This window comes from Puntigrus tetrazona, chromosome 4, assembly GCF_018831695.1.
Source record: "Puntigrus tetrazona isolate hp1 chromosome 4, ASM1883169v1, whole genome shotgun sequence".
Lineage (NCBI taxonomy): Eukaryota > Metazoa > Chordata > Actinopteri > Cypriniformes > Cyprinidae > Puntigrus > Puntigrus tetrazona.
The window spans coordinates 24,207,227-24,226,667 of record NC_056702.1 but is presented as its reverse complement, the minus strand read 5'-3'; the positions used below and the strand labels follow the sequence as shown (position 1 = coordinate 24,226,667).

The 19,441-nt window shown below is 38.9% G+C and overlaps 2 protein-coding genes and 1 long non-coding RNA gene across 5 annotated transcripts; 2 read left to right on the top strand and 1 right to left on the bottom strand.

Annotated features, from left to right (window-relative positions):
• Positions 1-838: 838 nt before the first annotated feature.
• LOC122342331 (gastrula zinc finger protein XlCGF8.2DB-like) lies at positions 839-4,591 on the bottom strand. The gene is made up of 3 exons (XM_043236121.1): positions 4,372-4,591; positions 2,410-2,822; positions 839-955 (listed from the first exon to the last, which is right to left on the bottom strand). Exons 1-3 carry the CDS (start codon positions 4,589-4,591, stop codon positions 839-841), a joined length of 750 nt encoding a protein of 249 aa, XP_043092056.1.
• Positions 4,592-6,659: 2,068 nt separating this feature from the next.
• LOC122342994 (NLR family CARD domain-containing protein 3-like) lies at positions 6,660-19,013 on the top strand. The gene is made up of 6 exons (XM_043237254.1): positions 6,660-7,075; positions 7,503-7,587; positions 7,762-7,875; positions 7,999-8,699; positions 15,225-16,392; positions 18,551-19,013. Exons 2-6 carry the CDS (start codon positions 7,538-7,540, stop codon positions 18,573-18,575), a joined length of 2,058 nt encoding a protein of 685 aa, XP_043093189.1. The 5' UTR covers positions 6,660-7,075; positions 7,503-7,537; the 3' UTR covers positions 18,576-19,013.
• LOC122343167 lies at positions 11,096-14,601 on the top strand. 3 transcript variants are annotated; one of them, XR_006250687.1, is made up of 4 exons: positions 11,096-11,152; positions 11,356-11,537; positions 14,018-14,074; positions 14,552-14,601. It is a non-coding gene; the product is annotated as an uncharacterized LOC122343167 (long non-coding RNA). The 3 variants fall into 3 exon arrangements; XR_006250686.1 differs by having other exon boundaries at positions 11,353-11,537; XR_006250685.1 differs by lacking the exon at positions 11,096-11,152 and having other exon boundaries at positions 11,299-11,537.
• Positions 19,014-19,441: the final 428 nt, after the last annotated feature.

The following is a 19,441-nucleotide window of genomic DNA, read 5'->3' as shown; positions in this document are numbered from 1 at the left end:
AGATATAACCATCTAAATAGAAGAAACCAATGCATTATTTACGGAGATTAGAAACATCAAATTATCTGCAACAATGTCTTAAAATAAACATTTAAACACTTGTTCCAAGTTTGCTCTTAATTTTTACTCTAAGGTGAGTAAATGATGACTGAATAGAAAACTATTCCTTAAACACCTGAGAAATCTGACAGGAAGGAATCTCTCTCACACACACACACACACACACACTATAAGTCTGACACTGACACTATAAAACTGACACAGCTGTGTTTAAAATGTAACTGTAAATTGATTGCTGGGTGTCCGGTCAGAGGAGAACTGAGACTGGTTTCTCCCAAGGATTTTTGGTAATGCTTTAGATTACAGCCTGTAATGTATCGAGTAATTACACAGAATTTTACAGCAGTTTTATATCTATAGAGTACCTCCACAGAACCTACTCATAAGTATAAGGGAACAGCATGTAACGGTTGGGGAATAAGGGGGTAATAACCTTGTTATAACACATCTATACTTTATTTTATAACTAAAGGTCACCTATTCTGAAATGAGGTATGTATGTCACACTTACCGAAAACTTGTAGGTAAATGAAAACAATGTGCAATGTTTAGGGAGATAAGAGGGCAATGACTTTAAAAATTAAAGAATATTTCATAACTAAGGTGTAAGTATTCTAGGATTATGTGTTACGCATGACTTTCTCACATATGTTGGTCGGCTTTTCTGCAGCGTCTTTTAAATACGTTTAAAAAGAGAGACTGTCCCTGACATTCATTACAAAACTAATCCCATGTGAATCAACTGTTTTATAAGAGTCCTTTTCCGTTAAGAGTTACGTTACTTTATGATGTGAATGATGTTTTTATTAGACAGATCAGCCGAATCTTCTTTCTCCAGAGCAAACAGATCAATGCCGCTTCTTCTAAACCTCTTGGCACAGTGTGAGAGAAGCTCCTTTCACACCGAGGACAGCGCTAAGGCTAAAAAAATAACTGTTTAAGTACAAAGCCGGTTTGAGTAAAAAAGTTTAATGTAATTTAATTTTGACTTTGTGTATTATGTATAATAGGAAAAAGCTAGTAAGAATCTGGCACAGTTGATGTCTAAATGTGTCACCAAGCCAGCAGAGGGAGCCCTGACCTCTGGATGATCTGCGATCACTCCCTCTACTTCCTGTCTGAGGACTATAAAGACTGTTGTAGGCCCCTCACCTGCAGGTTGCATTGTTCGCCTGTTTCTTTGTTAGATCGCTCGTGGATTATTGTTTCTGGTTTCCCTGGTTTTGACCCTGTCTGTTTTTCGGTTTTCTGATTGTTTGCTGCCTGACCTGACCACCGCCTGTTTCTGGATTTTGTTATTGCCTCGCCTCTTATACATCTGTTTGCCCTGTTTGACGCCTGCCTGTTTTGACCATGCCTTCGTTTAATAAAAGCCTGCATATGGATCCGCACGCCTCAGACACCTCATTCGTGACAAAATGACATGCACAGACTCGAGCCGTCTATTTTTTAATTTATTTAAAAAGGAACAATGCACAATTTTATAAATGCTTTCATTTCATGCTTTGTGCTGAATTTAGAAACTAGTGGCTAGGACTAGACTTGAGCTCATCACTCGCTAGGTCACTCACTAGCTAGGTCACTCACTCGCTAGGTCACTCACTAGCTAGGTCACTCACTCGCTAGGTCACTCACTAGCTAGGTCACTCACTCGCTAGGTCACTCACTAGGTGTGCTTCTCTTGAATACGTCTAACACCAATGAGATGTACTTTATCTTTCTTTTGCCATCTAAAGCTGTTGTATCTCATTGTCTAAGTTTGAAAATGACAAAAAATATATATAATTGTAAAAGTAGTCAAATATTTTCATTTAGTTACCGAAAAGAAAATTTGTTTTTATATGATACTCCTTTTATTACTAGTACTCTCAACTGTGTTCAGGTTTGCAAAAATAACACATAATCTACATATCATACATTATAGACAACAACTGTAAAGTTGATCTCACGTTTTACAGTTTGGTTTCTACACAAATGAATTGTGTTGAGATACACGTAGTAAATACAACGAAGAGATTCATGACAAAGAAAGACTTTGAGAAAGGGATCAACCTGTTTGTTCCTCCGTATCTTCATGTTTCTTCAGTTTTCACGTCTTCACTCTCATTTTTAATAAAAGTCATCTCTCTGTTTGTTGTTCACGTCTGAATCTAAAAACGTCTTCAATCCTCACCTCTTCACTCTCTTCCTTAATTAACGCCATTTTTATAATAGTGAGTCACATGGATCTATAATTCATAAACAAAAAGATGAAACCAAACCCAATCTGTGTTTGTCTCAATCGTTTTTCTTATGGTGAAGACTAAGATGTGTCTTTAATCTAGATTTAAACTGGCAGAGTGTGTCTGCCTCCTGAGGACACTTGTAAGGCTTCTCTCCGGTGTGAACCCTAATGTGAGCCTTGAGGCTTCCTTTATTCATGAAGCTCTTCCCACACAGATCGCAGGTGTGAGACTTCTCTCCAGTGTGACCTCTAATGTGAGCCATTAGTTGACCGTTTCCTGTGAAATCCTTCCCACATAGTTTGCAGGAGTGAGGCTTGTCTTCGGCGTGGACTCTCATGTGAGTGATCAGATGAGCTTTGGATGAGCAACTCTTCCCACACTTTTTGCAGGTGTGAGGATTGTTTCTGGTGTGAACTCTCAAGTGGGCTGTAAGTTTTTTCTCCAGTATAAACCCCTTTTCGCAGTGAGGGCATCTGAACGGCTTCTCTTCAGAGTGATTTCTCATGTGGTTATTAAAGTTTTCCTTCTGACCGAAATCTTTTCCACACAGTTTGCAGGTCAAAGGGCCTTGTACAGAATGAGTTCTCATATGGCTATTTAGACTCTGACTTTTAATGAAACTAAATAAGTTGACAAAAATAAGTTGAGACTGGTTTATTTGCACAAAGCAAGACATTTAAAATATCAAATCCAACAACATGCATGTTAGATCCCATGGCCAGTAACCTCTGAACCTTTTGAAATTATGTTTTTGCTTTTTCTGGGACATGTTCCAAATACTAAATAAAGTGATTTTTCAGGAGACACGAAAAGACCATGCAAGTGTTTTGCTCCACTTTTTTGGGAATAGGTTCATTATCCAACTCCATAGCACTTTTAGCACAGCTAATTAGACCAGCAGCATTCAAAAATGACCAAAGAGTTTCAGTATTTTCCCTATTTGTAGTTATATTGTGTACTAAGACCGGGGGGAAATTAAATGTTTTCTAGGCTGATATGATTAGGAATTGAACTCCCATTGCAGTGTAATAATCAAGGATGTTTACTGCCGTCCAGTGAAGGTCTGGCTGTATACTTCCTTGATTTTTTAACTTTTAATTTTCTGCAGGTCTTAATACACGATATACAGCTGGATTTAACTAGAATGAAACCTACAAATGAAGATAGATTTTTAAAAAAGTCCTGATATTCAAACAGACTACCCAGTTGTTAATTAAAAACATGGAAACACATTAAAAATGATCTCTTCTACATCTCTTGTAGGGGTGAGGTATTACAGCTTTTTGCTACGGTTGTTCCTCAAGGCTCAGTGCTAGGCCCATTTCTCTTCTCCAGATACATGTGACCCATCTAAAGTTTGCAAGTCCGATGAAAAGTTAGCTCCTCTCCTGTCCCAGCTCACAATGACTATAACAGAGGCTATTACAAGTTCACAAGAATATTATTCACATATGAAATCCATAACTGAAAGCATCTCATCGGAAAGAGATCCAGGCCAAAATAACAAATCAAAGGAAAATCGAGTTTAACTAACCAAACAATAATTCCCAAAACGAATAGAGTTCCCTAACTCCCTAGCTGGCCAAAAACCAGGACATTTTACACTCATTTTCATTTACACTTCAGTTTTAATATTTGTACTATTTACCTTTATTTTTTTCCAAGTGCAAAACTGATTTTTATATTTCTTGATTCATGTCTTCAGATAGTAACGTTTTCTTTGTTAAAGTAAAGTGAGATCTGTGCATCATCTGCACACAAAGTCTGTTTCTGCTATTGACTCGCACTATAATGAGATCAGGTAGACACTGATAATGTTTGTGTTCATTCTGAGGGATTATTCATTCAAAACCAGAAATTACTTTTCTTTCTTAAAAGAACCTCAAAATGTGTTTTGATCAGTACACACAGAAAGAAAGTAATGTTTACAAGACTCCATTATGACCAAAAAACGTTTGATTTAGTAGCAGATATTGGGATTAATGTTCACAAAAGGGCTAGTTGTTTTGATTGGCTGTATTCTAAATAAATTAATTAGATGTGTTGTGAGACAAATAACAGAAGCCTGACACAGAATGAAACCAACCTGTTACACGCTTGACTCTGAAAGATCCTTCAGTCTCTTCTATAATATACACAATCTCTGTTTGTTGTTCCTCAGTATCTTCTTGTTTGACTTCCTCAGTCTTCACATCTTCATCCTCTATTTTAAACTGCATCTTTGATTGTGTCTTAGTATAGTCATGGTCGACTAAGAAAGCTTCTTCAGTCTTCACGACTTTATACTCTTCAATATTAAAAGGCATCTCTGTTTGTTCGTCAGTATCTTCTTGTTTGAAAGCGAAACCTTCTTCAATCTTCACGTCTTCACTCTCCTCTTTAATAAACGTCATCTTTGTGTGTGTGTCAGTCTCTTTGGCCAGAGTTTATCTGTGTTTAAGATGGGAATCATTGACAGACAGAATAACACATTAATGTCATGACTCAATCAGCTCACTAGTTCAGTAGTCAGCACACTACTGGGAGTGCAGAATTATTAGGCAAATGAGTATTTTGACCACATCATCCTCTTTATGCATGTTGTCTTACTCCAAGCTGTATAGGCTCGAAAGCCTACTACCAATTAATCATATTAGGTGATGTGCATCTCAGTAATGAGAAGGGGTGTGGTCTAATGACATCAACACCCTATATCAGATAATTATTAGGCAACTTCCTTTCCTTTGGCAAAATGGGTCAAAAGAAGGACTTGACAGGCTCCAAAAAGTCAAAAATAGTGAGATATCTTGCAGAGGGATGCAGCACTCTTAAAATTGTCAAGCTTCTGAAGCGTGCTCATCGAACAATCAAGTGTTTCATTCAAAATAGTCAACAGGGTCGCAAGAAGCGTGTGGAAAACCAAGGCGCAAAATATCTGCCCGTGAACTGAGAAAAGTCAAGCGTGCAGCTGCCAGGATGCCACTTGCCACCAGTTTTGCCATATTTCAGAGCTGCACCATCACTGGAGTGCCCAAAAGCACAAGGTGTGCAATACTCAGAGACATGGCCAAGGTAAGAAAGGCTGAAAAACCACCACCACTGAACAAGACACACAAGCTGAAACATTTACATTTACATTTAGTCATTTAGCAGACGCCTTTATCCAAAGCGACGTACAAATGAGGTAGGCAATAGAAGCAAATATCAGCAAAAGGGCAGTAGTGCATAAGTGCTCTGAGTGGGGTCTTGTCTTACCTAACGCAGACACAAGGCTTTTTTTTTTTTTTTTTTTTTTTTTAAACAAGAAAAGGATAGAAGGAGCAGGAGAAGAAGAGAGTGCTATCAATGTTGGGTCAAGTGTAAACGTCTAGACTGGGCCAAGAAATATCTCAAGACTGATTTTTCTAAGGTTTTATGGACTGGTGAAATGAGAGTGAGTCTTGATGGACCCGTGGCTGGATCGGTAAAGGGCAGAGAGCTCCAGTCCGACTCAGACGCCAGCGAGGTGGAGGTGGAGTACTGGTTTGGGCTGGTATCATCAAAGATGAGCTTGTGGGGCCTTTTCGGGTTGAGGATCCTGCTGACAGTTTCTTGAAGACACCTTCTTCAAGCAGTGGTACAGGAAGAAGTCTGCATCCTTAATACTACAGTTCAACCTTGCCAGGAAATTACTTATACAGTTCAACCTTTCTAAAAGGACATTACCATTTTTTCTATTCATTCTGACTGCATTTACTTCTTTAAATCCTTTGAATTCGTCAATTATTCTGATTTCAATATACAAAAAACCACTGGTGCCTCCACCACTCCAACCAGATAATTTAGAGTAATCAATCCTGCAGTTCTTTTGTAAAAAAGGTGACTGCTTACCTGTTTTGTTGTTCAGTACTGATGGTTGAAGCAGAGGATTCCCAGAAGAGACCTCGTCTCAGACAGATTCGGGTGCCCCCTCCAAATTGTTGGGAAAATCTTCGTTGTTTCCCTCCCAGGTTCAGGTCTGTCAATGATGAGACTTACTCTTAAATTTACTATCTTAATTAGTTTAATAAAGTCAGAATAATTGAGACTGAGCTCAGGATACAGAACAACAGCATTAACACACACACACACACACACACACACTCACACTTTTTTTTCTCTTACTCTTGCAAGTACAATTTATTTATTTATTTTTAATTCATGTTAAATAATTCATTAGCACAAGTCAAGCTGTGATACCAAACAGGACCACAGGGAGACACCAAAAATCATAATATTAATATTGAGGAGCAAAAGATGACGGAATATTTTTATTTTTGGGTGCACTGTTCCTTTAACATTATGGGCGGGACTAACAGAAACTGACGAATCATCGGTGCGACAAGTGTGTGATTTCCACCAATAGAAAGAGGGGAAATCAGGAAAATACCCGTATTTGATCAAGAAAACAAGTCTTAAACATATATATTTAAAATAATTGTATAAAGCCATATTGAAATAAGTCATTTATTATCATGATCGTTTAATAAATTGTGTTTATTTGTAAAATGACCAGCTTCTCCTCGTAGCCTCAGCACTGCTCTAAACAGGAAGAACCTTGCTGAGAAAAAGAAAGTGAAAGCAGATTGTGTTTTACATGCGACGTTTACACTTGATCGTAAGAACTTTTCTTCATTTTCAAAAACTGATCATTCATCTTTTTATTTGTTCTTGTGGGAAGATACATAAACTTCATGAGAAAACAAAGACATTTTGAGAAGTTGTCTAGAAACTGAACGTTTTGATCAAAGCAAGTCTTCAGCTGTGGAGCAGAAAGACACTTCCTTATTCATGTAAGTAAAGATTAAATACTGTCTTAATCATGAAACACTCATGAAACATGATCAAATATGAACAAACAGGACTCATAAAACTGTAAGATGTTTCTTTCTAATCTTCTAAAAACACTTTTTTAAACTTTTATAAAATCTGTAAAAAAGTGTAACTGAAAGTATCCTGAAGTTGTTACACATTTTTTACCATGTTTTTAACGGCTGTAATAAGGTTGAGATACACTGTAATATGAAATGTAATAAATGTATTTCATTAATATTAGTCATGCATTCTCATGTCTTTCTTTAATATAAAGACAATATCTCATCTTCATGTTCGTTGTGTGATCTTGAGTGAGATTCATTTCTACATTTATTAATAGATAAACCCATGTCATTGTTTAAGTAGTTACTGTACTTTTTGTGATTGTCTGTTATTTCCATCTAGAGTCAGTGTTGAAGATCAAACTGTTCAGATCCATCATGAATGAAACACAAACATCTGGAGATGAAGAGTATTCTCCAGCCTGCAGGTACTTTGAGGAACACAATAAAGCTTTTCTCTTATAGAAATAAAACCATGAACATTTACAAGTTTATTTATTATAATTTATTTTATATACAAATATTTTTTGAGCATAATTTTATTATCTTGTAATATATTAAGATGATTCTGATTATAAAGTATAACATCTGTTCTGTTTCAGCTCAGTTCATCAGAAGAGATCAGAAGCAGAGCCCAGCTGTGTGTCTATGAAGAGTGACAGGTCTATGGATGAGCCAATGAAGTTTAAGAGTGAAGATTCACAGCCTGGACTCAGGTATGACACTTATATGATGTTTTGATTTACAATTTATATTATCATATTTTATTAAATTTAAGTCAATAGTTTTTGTAAATACACTGTATGAAATGTTGAATATCTCTCTGTTGTCTGTTTTAGTTCAGTTCATCAGAAAAGATCAGAAGAAGAGTCCAGCTGTGTGTCTATGAAGAGAGAGACATCTGTGATTCAGTCTTTAGATTTTAAGAGAGGAGTCCTCGACACACTTAGATCAAATCTGCTGAAGAAGTTTGAGTGTCTGTGTGAGGGAACAGCGACGCAGAGAAACCCAACACTGCTGAATAAGATCTACACAGAGCTCTACATCACAGAGAGTGAGAGAGGAGAGATCAATAATGAGCATGAGGTGAGACAGATTGAGACACAATCCAGGAGAGAAGCAACAGAGGACACAGCCATCAAATGCAGTGACATCTTCAGACCTTTACCTGGACAAGACAAAGACATCAGAACTGTGCTGACAAAGGGAGTCGCTGGCATTGGAAAAACAGTCTCTGTGCAGAAGTTCATCCTGGACTGGGCCGAAGGGAAAGACAATCAGGACGTCCAGCTCATATTTCCACTTCCTTTCAGAGAAATCAACTTGATGAAGGACAAAACACTCAGTCTTTCAGATCTTCTTAACAACTTTTTCCCTGAAACTAAAGAAATGGAAATATCCAGTGATGAATATAAAGTGTTGTTCATCTTTGATGGTCTGGACGAGTGTCGTCTGTCTCTGGACTTTAAGAGTAAAGTGAATCTGTGTAATATATCTGAGTCAGCCTCAGTGGATGTGCTGCTGATGAACCTGATTGTGGGTGTTACGTGACCGCATTTGTTTCTCTCCTTCTTTTCTGTGATTGGATAATTTTTTAGTGACGTCTTTTCTGTTATTTGCTGCTGTTTTTTATTAGGTTTCTTTATTGGTTCGCCTGACCATCTGGGAGGATCTGGATGTCCAATCAGGAGCCGCGATGCAGAATTTAAATGGAATTGGTGTGCATGTTTCGGGAGGGCGGTGGAGTTGTGGCTAGCTTCACCGTACCTCATTTGTGCTGTGGTTTTCTTTTGAGTACTGTAATCGAACAAACTGAGATGAGTTAATTTAATCGAGAGAAGAGGGAGTTAGTGATGTCACGTGACGTACATTTCCCCCAACACGTAGGTGTACCTATGTTTAACTCACTAGTTTAGGAGCGGGTGCTGTTTGTGTATTTATGTTTCAGCTAGGGTAGTTTATTATTTGTTTTCTTTCTTTTCAGTTAGGTTAGAGGAAAAGGGGGATTTCAGTTAGTATTGTATGTTTTGTTAATTTCTTTTATTTAGCACCGCTGTTTTTTTTTTCTTCTCTCTGTTTGTTTCGTTTGTACAACCTGTATATATATGTATATATATTGACTCACTCACGATCAGATTGCTTTTGGCAAGAGCCAGTTAATAAAGCGAACCGCGAGGTTTGTAGTAAAAATCTCGGATTGTTTTGGTTTCTTTCTTCTTCCCCGTTCTCGGATGTTATTCAAAAGGTTTATTTCTCCCGGTTATGTGCGTCCTTATTTTCCCTAGACCATCACACCAATAGGGGGCGTAACATAAATGGGGGCTCGTCCGGGATATATATGTCCATGTCCGGTTGCTTGGGAGGTCCTTCCTGTTTACTCTGAGGACGGTGTTGGATTGAATTGAAACGTGGATCGTGTTTGTTGGGTAAGAGTGGCGCAGTTTTGGAGTTTGTGGTTTAGAACAGCACCTTTATGAAAATTCTTGTTGGTAGGCTTTATGATGTCGGAGATTGTACTTAAGTTTATCGAGACGCCATCGTTAGATGCTCTTAATGATTTTCGTAAAGATGATTTGATTGCACTAGCTGACCACTTCCGAATTTCTGTTCGTCGGCAGTCACTAAAAAGAGAAATTAAAGCTGCTGTGTTAGATGGGTTAATATTACTAAAAGTTCTGAGTCTGCCCGAGTCTGTGTCTGATGAAGCTCAAACTGTTACGGAGGAAAATGTTTCTGAGGGCGCGGAGAGTGACGTTGAAGAGGCTGGCTCGGTTAAAGCGGACGCGGAGGCCGAAGCTAAGACCGGTCTACCTCAGTTTATACCGTTTTCTCCGGCAACGCCCATGTCCAAAGAGGACGTGAATCTAAAAGTCCGTCTTGAGCGCTCCGCATTGAGGCGGAAGAATGCTAAAGTTCGACGGGCTGAGTTTGAGTTGAAACTCGAAGTCAGGCGGCTCGAGATTCAGGCCGAGAAGGAGGTTCAGCTGCGCCGGCTGGAGTTGGAGGAGGGGAAGCTCTCGTCTGGGTCCGCTGGCCAAGCGGCGGCTCCCGGCCCAGTGAATAAAGACTCGGTAGGTGAAAAATCTCCTATATTTGATGTCAGTAAAAATATTCCTTTAGTGCCTTTGTTCAGAGAGACGGAGGTGGACAGTTATTTTTCTGCATTTGAAAGAATTGCGATGTCATTGAACTGGCCTAAAGATGTTTGGGCGTTATTATTACAGTGCAGATTAGTGGGTAAGGCGATGGAAGTTTTTTCCACTTTGCCTTTAGCCGAAAGTTTGCAGTATGATAACGTTAAGGCAGCTATTTTGCGCGCTTATGAACTCGTACCTGAAGCCTACCGACAAAAATTTCGAGGCCATAGGAAAAGTAACAGTCAGACGTTCGTTGAATTCGCACGTGAGAAAGGGATTTTGTTTGATAAGTGGTGCGTTCGAGTCAAGCTAGCGATTTTGCTTCTCTCGTGAGCTTATACTTCTTGAGGATTTCAAGAAGTGTTTACCTGAACGCATCGTATTATATCTAAATGAGCAAAAGGTGACGACGTTATCGATTGCTGCTGTTTTGGCCGATGAATTTGCGCTAACGCATAAAAACGTGTTTTCTGTTGTGCGCGTGACAAGCCTGGTGTTGTGGCTGCATCTTTGAATACTGTACCGCCAAGATCAATGGGGAACGGTTTAGAGAAAAACGTGAGTGTTTTTATTGCCATAAAGTAGGTCATGTCATTGCTGACTGTATGGTATTAAAGAGAAAATCAAATCCGGTTAAAACGCAGTCAGTAGGTCTTATCAAAACTTCTTTAGTACAGGCTGATTCAGGGTATGAACCATTTTTGTTAGATGGTTTTGTGTCTTTCAGTGGTCAACTTGAGGACCGAGTTGCAGTGAGAGTGTTGAGGACACTGGTGCTGCTCGCTCGTTGATGCTTGTGGTGATGTTTTGCCTTTCTCCAAGGAGTCTGGTTTGGATTCCAGCATTTTAGTGCAAGGTATTAGTATGGAAGTAATAAAAGTCCCATTACATCGAGTACATTTGCAATCTGAGCTTGTAACTGGCTTTGTTGACGTGGGGGTACGACCTACCTTACCAGTTCCTGGTATTGAGTTCATTCTGGGTAATGATTTAGCAGGGGTCGTGTGTTGCCAGTTTTAGAGGTTTTGGATAATCCTGTGATTACTCCTACTTCAGCAGAATTGACTCAGAGATTTCCAGAAGTTTTCCCAGCGTGTGTCCTGACTCGGTCTCAGACGAAGAGGATGGGAACGGAGTTTACACTAGATGACACCTTCATGTGCACTGATCATCCAGTTCAAGTTGATGTGGAGTCTGTCAGTGTCAAAGAGCATCCATGCCAGGAGTCAGAATCAGAACAGGTTAGTAAGTGTCTATCACCCCATATTTTTACTCGGAAACATTTAGTTAATGCTCAGAGGAATGATGTGACTTTAGCAAAGTGTTATGATGCAGTGTCTATTAAGAAAGGGGACGCAGTTTATTTTATTGAAGGTGATTTGTTAATGCGAAAATGGAAACCCAGAGTAGCTGATGAGGAATGTTTCGCTGTCTGTCAGATAGTGCTACCTGTAGCATATCGCTCACATGTACTAGCACTAGCCCATGACCATGCAATGGCAGGTCATTTAGGTGTGGCTAAAACTTATAATCGGGTATTGCAACATTTCTTTTGGCCTAGATTAAAAACTGATGTGGTGGAATACTGCCGCTCGTGTCCTGCTTGCCAGGTCATGGGTAAACCAAACCAGGTGATTCCACCTGCACCATTAATTCCGATTCCGGTGCTCGGTGAGCCTTTTGAACATGTTGTAGTGGACTGTGTTGGTCCACTACCCAAGACAAAAACTGGAAATCAGTTCCTTCTAACGGTGATGTGCATGGCAACCCGATATCCAGAAGCCATTCCTTTGAGAAAAATTACCTCAAAGGCAGTAATAAGAGCCTTGGTTAACTTTTTTTTTCTACTTTTGGATTACCTAAATTAGTACAGTCAGATCAGGGAACTAACTTTATGTCCAAGTTATTTAAGCAGACATTGCAGACGTTAGGAATTAATCACCGTACGTCTAGTCCCTATCACCCAGAAAGTCAGGGTGTGCTAGAACGTTTCCACCAGACACTGAAATCTATGCTAAAAAAGTATTGCTGGGAGTCCGGTAATGACTGGGATGAAGGTGTCCCATTTGTTCTTTTGCAGTACGCGAGACTGTTCAAGAATCCTTAGGTTTTAGTCCAGCTGAACTTGTGTTCGGACATTCAGTTCGAGGACCGCTGAAGGTTTTTAAAGAACAACTTCTGGATTGTGGTAAAGACTTGAGTCCTTCTCAGAATGTTCTTGATTATGTCACTCGTTTTTCGTGACGTGTGCAGAAAGCTTGTGTTCAGGCTAAAAAGGAGCTTGCTAGAACTCAGGGTTGCATGAAAGAGCGTTATGATAAAACAACGGTCACGCGCTCTTTTTCTGTTGGTGATCAGGTACTCGTGCTATTACCAATTCCAGGTTCTGCTCTGTCGGCACGTTTTGTTGGTCCATATGAAGTGCTGGGGAGAAGGAGTGAGACGGACTATATAATCGGAACACCTGATCGTAGAAGAAAAAAACGTATCTGTCATGTCAACATGCTTAAAGTATATCATTCTAGGGAGGAGTCTCCTTTGTGTCATCCAGAGAAGTGCTCGGTGCCTGTGCTTTCTTCTGCTGCCGTGAGTAGTGTGGTTTTTCCAGCTAAAACTGTTGATATGGATGAGGATAAGCTGCCAGTTGGTCCGATTTCTTTTGCACGTCTGTCTAATTCAGAAGTGTTGGCTGATTTGTCTGCGTTTTTGTGTCATCTAACTAACGAACAACAGGCTGACCTTGTGAGTTTGATTCAGAGTTTTCCTTCAATTTTTGGTGATGTACCAAAGCAAACTGATGTTCTGTATCATGACATTGACGTACAAAATGCCATTCCTATTAAGCAGCATCCATATCGTTTAAATACTACAAAGCGAGCTATGATGAAGAAAGAGGTAGAGTACTTATTACAAGAAGGTTTTGCAGAGCCTAGTGTAAGTCCTTGGAGCTCTCCATGTTTGCTAGTTCCGAAGGCTGATGGTAGTGTCCGATTTTGTACTGATTATCGGAAAGTAAATTCTGTCTCAGTGCCTGATTGTTTCGTTACCCGGATGGATGACTGCATTGATAATGTGGGTGCAGCCAAGTTTGTTAGTAAGCTAGATATGCTTAAGGGATACTGGCAAGTTCCTTGACTCGAGAGCATCAGAAATTTCAGCTTTTGTGACCCCAGATTCGTTTCTACAGTACCGGTTATGGCGTTTGGCCTTCGTAATGCACCCGCGACCTTTCAACGTTTAGTAAATACAGTATTGGCAGGAGTCCCAAATTGTAGTGCATACCTTGATGACCTTGTAGTTTACTCTTCAACCTGGTCTGAGCATATGTGTACACTTGCTACGGTGTTTCAGCGACTGGCTAATGCATCATTGACACTTAACTTGGCGAAATGCGAGTTTGGTAAGGCTACGGTCACTTATTTAGGGAAGCAGGTTGGAGGTGGTCAGATCCGTCCTGTGGATGCAAAAGTGACTGCCATCAAAGAATTTCCAGCACCTACTACTAAGCGTGAGCTCCGCAGATTCTTAGGGATGGTTGGCTATTATCGTAGTTTCTGTAAGAATTTCTCTTCTGTTGCTAAATCGCTAACTGATTTGCTTAGTCCCACAAAAGAATTTATTTGGTCTGATGAACACCAACATGTATTCGAAACCATTAAAAACCTATTGTGTAGCTCACCTGTTTTATCTGCACCTGATTTTTCACTTCCTTTCAAATTAGAGGTGGATGCTAGTGCCGTTGGAGCTGGTGCTGTGCTCTTACAGGAAGATAAAGAAGGTATTGACCATCCTATTTGTTTCTTTTCCAAGAAATTTAATAAGCATCAACTAAATTATTCAACCATTGAGAAAGAGGCTCTAGCACTGTTGATGTCCTTACAGCATTTCGAAGTTTATGTGGGGTCTACCCCATATCAAGTGATAGTGTATAACGGATCACAATCCCCTTACCTTCTTGTGTCGAATGTACAACCACAATCAGCGGCTTATGCGTTGGGCTTTAATTGTCCAAGATTACAACCTGGAAATTCGGCACAAGAGAGGCACAGATAACGTGGTAGCTGATGCTCTTTCTAGAGTTTAACAAGTGGGTACAAATTGTTTTGTTATTTTTTTTTTTCAGTAAACAAACACTTTAATGTTTGTTTTTTTTAAGGGGAGGTGTTACGTGACCGCATTTGTTTCTCTCCTTCTTTTCTGTGATTGGATAATTTTAGTGACGTCTTTTCTGTTATTTGCTGCTGTTTTTTATTAGGTTTCTTTATTGGTTCGCCTGACCATCTGGGAGGATCTGGATGTCCAATCAGGAGCGCGATGCAGAATTTAAATGGAATTGGTGTGCATGTTTCGGGAGGGCGGTGGAGTTGTGGCTAGCTTCACTGCACCTCATTTGTGCTGTGGTTTTCTTTTTGAGTACTGTAATCGAACAAACTGAGATGAGTTAATTTAATCGAGAGAAGAGGGAGTTAGTGATGTCACGTGACGTACATTTCCCCAACACGTAGGTGTACCTATGTTTAACTCACTAGTTTAGGAGCGGTGCTGTTTGTGTATTTATGTTTCAGCTAGGTAGTTTATTATTTGTTTTCTTTCTTTTCAGTTAGGTTAGAGGAAAAGGGGATTTCAGTTAGTATTGTATGTTTTGTTAATTTCTTTTATTTAGCACCGCTGTTTTTTCTTCTCTCTGTTTGTTTCCGTTTGTACAACCTGTATATATATGTATATATATTGACTCACTCACGATCAGATTGCTTTTGGCAAGAGCCAGTTAATAAAGCGAACCGCGAGGTTTGTAGTAAAAATCTCGGATTGTTTTGGTTTCTTTCTTCTTCCCCGTTCTCGGATGTTATTCAAAAGGTTTATTTCTCCCGGTTATGTGCGTCCTTATTTTCCCTAGACCATCACACCAATAGGGGGCGTAACAGTGGGGAATCTGCTTCCCTCTGCTCTCATCTGGATCACCTCCAGACCAGCAGCAGCTGATCTCGTCCCCTCTGAGTGCGTCCATCGAGTGACAGAGGTACGAGGCTTCAATGAGCCCCAGAAGGAGGAATACTTCAGGAAGAGGATCAGTGATCAGAGTCTGGCCGACAGGATCATCTCACACCTGAAGTCCTCCAGGAGCCTCTTCATCATGTGTCACATCCCAGTCTTCTGCTGGATCTCAGCCACTGTTCTTGAGAAGATCTTGAGTCAAGCAGAGACTGGAGAGATTCCCAAGACTCTCACTCAAATGTACACACACTTCCTGATCCTTCAGACCAACATCAAACATGAGAAAAACTATGAGAAGAACGTGACAGATGAAGACATGATCCTCAAACTGGGGAAACTGGCTTTCCAGCAGCTTGTGAAAGGAAACCTGATCTTCTATGATGAAGACCTGAGAGAGTGTGGCATTGATGAGACAGAAGCATCAGTTTACTCAGGACTGTGCACTCAGATCTTCAGAGAGGAGCTGGGCTTGTTTCAGGGGAAAGTCTTCTGCTTCATTCATCTGAGCCTTCAGGAACATCTAGCAGCTCTATATGCACACCTCTCCTTAACATTAAAGAAGATAAATGTGTTTGACCAAATCCAACAAAAATCTTTCTTTACTGTCTTCTTTAATAAAATCAGACTATTATCTGAGCTGCATGAGAGAGCTGTGAACGAGGCTCTAAAGAGTAAGAATGGACACCTGGATCTTTTCCTGAGGTTTCTTCTGGGTCTCTCAGTGGAGTCCAATCAGACTCTCTTAAGAAAACTACTGACACAGACAGGAAGCTGCTCCGATAACAAAGAGGAAACAGTTCAGTTCATCAAACAGAAGATCAGTGAGAATCACTCTTCAGAGAAATCCATCAATCTGTTTCACTGTCTGAATGAACTGGGTGATGATTCACTGATGCAGGAGATCCAGGGTTATCTGAAATCTGGAGGAATAAGAGAAATCAAACTCTCCTCTTCACAGTGGTCAGCTCTGGTTTATGTGTTGCTGACATCAGAGCAGAAGATGGATGTTTTTGATCTAAAACAGTTTATTGGGAAACGAGATACAGTAGATGAAGTTCTTCAGTATCTGTTACCTGTGGTTAAAGAATCCAGATCAGTTCGGTAAGTAACACTGAAGATCAATACACTTTAAAAACATGTTCATGATATAGTTTGTGTTTTTACTAAAATTAATGTGAATGATCACATTTCTGGCAGTGAACAGGAGAGTTTTGGGAGACTCACTAAACCAGTCGATGAGGTCTTTGTGTGATCTGTGTAACAGTTCCTCCAAAATTATGCAGCACTTTTTCAGATTTCTTTTTCTTCAACATTTATGCCAATATTTGTGCCATTTATTGTGGTGTTTTGCAGGAAAAATATAACATTCATATGAAAATATATCAACATTCTTCTAACATAAAAAGAGAAGACTAAAAATGATCAACTAATATTATCAACAAATTATCAACATTTAACTTCACGTAACTATTTAATATTAAATATATACTTTTTTTTAATTTTTAAGTACTCAATATTTGTTTTATTTTAATCTGTTTTTTGCATTTTAACAGAGCAGTAGATATTTAGCAATTTTAGAGCATGCATTAAGTAACTAATGCAAACAATGTATTAATGATAAACAGCCAAGTAATTGCCAGCAGTGCATGATAAAGAAAGAAAAATGCAACCAATGCATTAACCTTTGCAAGTAACTCATCCATTCTAAAGATTGACAACTATGCATCATCTCCACATAATTGACAAAAGAAATGTAAAAACCAACATTTCATTTCTTATTTGAATTTCTGTATAAAGTGTTTGTGATGCTACACATAAGATCAAAATCTACTGAATCATCCCTGGTTTCCTCTCAAAAGCTATTAGTTGTAGTACAAGAAAACCAAGGCTCTGAGAGTTTGGTTAGTAGTTAACCTCCTTTGGCTTAATAACACCAGCTTGTTCACCAGCTTTCTTCATTCACTAAGTTTGAGAAAGCATATTTGTACCATTTGGCCGAGGTACTCTCATGTAGATCTTTCCAGAACACTTCCAATTCTACCATGTCTGCTCTGGAAGATGCTGAGAAACTGGAGGATAACCTTGTGTTTGTCAGCCGTGATGAAGATCTGGCCATTTAAAGATTGAGTCTTAAATTGTCTCATGAACTCTTTACACCAATGGTGATGAATGTCTGCCACACTTCTGGGATTAAAATATACAAAAAGAATGAAAGTCTAAGCAAGGTTCACCCCAGTGGTAAATGTAATTGCATTTCTGAAAATGAAGACAAAGTATACAACTAGACTATGATAATATTTAATCTATGAAATTTTGAATTGTGTTTTTTACGTTGCTGAAGGAAGTATGTGACAGGTCTATAAAGAGTAATTTTAATGACATTATCCTGTTTCCTGTGTTTATTTTCTGTCCTTTATTTCCTTTGTTCCTAAATATGAGTGCATTTGTTTTCATAAAAATAAATAAAGAAATATTATTAATAATGAAAATAGTAATAAAAAATCTGACTTTTAAGGACAATCTGGGCATATAAGCAGTTTCAGTGCAAAAAACAAAGAAGCACACAATAGGGGCAGAAAACATTCTAAGCACTACCTTGCTGGTCTGTGTCAACATTACATTGGAACAATTGGTCTAGAAATGGTTGCCATATACTATAAGACACATAACAATATTACACATAACTCCATACCGGACTCTTTCCATGTGCAATATTCCAGTGAGATATGTCAACCAGGTCTTAAACTGAGGAACAGTGTCTGATTTCCACAGCCTGAGAATGATACTCTTAGCAATAATCCTTCCTTAAATGATGGTACTTTGTACAGACACATTATGATCTCACAGAGAAACAGAATAACCAAATAATGCTATTTCAGGACCAAGTATGACAGAGAACCACTTAAATATGTCACACCAAAAATCTTAAAGTATTGGACATGTCCAAAAGAGATGGGTCAAAGAGCAGGTTTACATCGGTCACAAATAGGAGAGATGGTAGGAAGAAAAAAGCAACTTAAAAATTAACTTGGGGTTTTTGGGCAGAATAACTCCAAGATACTTAAGTCTGTCTGTGATTTAAAAGGGAGATTATGCAAGAATTCAGTATCAAGATCAGCACCTAAAGACATAAATTAATTATATATCCAGAGAATATGATTTTACAAAATGATTTTATAAGACCTAAGAGTATAGCATCTGACAGAAAAAGAACAATATTGTCTGTGTATAAGGAGATGTAATGATCCACATTTCCCAGACTTACAGGTTCGATAAGTGAATGATTTCTAATCCTGACTGCAAGAGGCTCAATCTCTATGACAAAAAGCAAAGGACTGAATGGATATTTCAGCCAGAAGATCTGGAAAGATGTGTATTGGTCTGCCCTCATAGTGAAGAGGAACCAGTTGAAGTATTTTTTCCTTCTTTGGAAAGTGATGAATCTGATGAATCCATAAATTGTTTTATGACAAAGGGCTTCATTCTCTGATTGTATTTTCACACACTTCTGCTCAATGTGAGAGAGCAGACGGTCAAAATCTGCAGTAGCATTTACAACCTCAATTGATTCTATCCCAGAGCCTCAAAAAAGATGCCTGAGTGGACACCAAAGATGCTTCCACAAAAAACTAATCGGTCGGTCATCGTTTTGCTCATATTCTTTAATGTCAAAAGAATACTGCTAGATTCAGACTCGAAACCAGACTCAGAGACTGAAGCGGCCTGTTCTTCCATCTCCAGCGGTGACTGAGCAGGAGGATCATTCAAGGGTTTACCTTTTCGGTCTTAGGTTTTGTCGTTGTATAGTCCTTTACTAATCAACGTTATGTAAAGATACAAGTGAAACCCAGAGTAATCACAGTAGTGAACGAAAAATATAAAATATATAGAGGAGCTTCACTAAAACACGACTACTCCATTCAGTACTCACCGTTTTTATATTTTTTGTAAATTTGAATTAATACAAACCTACTTCAATTGGATCCATTCTTCCTATTACAGTTGTTTTACAAGGAATTGAATTATTTAAAATCTAAAGGAAGGCCATTTAATTTTGTTCAATCTAATTGTTTGTCTTGTTCTTTACACAGGCTATGTGGATGCAATCTCACTGCTCAGTCTTGTGGACGCTTGTCTTCAGTTTTACAAT

Bases quoted from the DNA above. Each gene is read 5' to 3' on its own strand.
- LOC122342331 (XM_043236121.1), bottom strand. From the start codon at position 4,591: ATGCCTTTTAATATTGAAGAGTATAAAGTCGTGAAGACTGAAGAAGCT. The intron at 2,823-4,371 runs GTTGGTTTCATT...TGTGTGGAAAAG, and splicing joins CAGAGTCAAGCGTGTAACAG to ATTTCGGTCAGAAGGAAAAC. The intron at 956-2,409 runs GCAGACACACTC...TCGGTGTGAAAG, and splicing joins CTTACAAGTGTCCTCAGGAG to GAGCTTCTCTCACACTGTGC.
- LOC122342994 (XM_043237254.1), top strand. From the start codon at position 7,538: ATGAATGAAACACAAACATCTGGAGATGAAGAGTATTCTCCAGCCTGC. The intron at 7,588-7,761 runs GTACTTTGAGGA...GTTCTGTTTCAG, and splicing joins GAGTATTCTCCAGCCTGCAG to CTCAGTTCATCAGAAGAGAT. The intron at 16,393-18,550 runs GTAAGTAACACT...CACATTTCCCAG, and splicing joins AAAGAATCCAGATCAGTTCG to ACTTACAGGTTCGATAAGTG.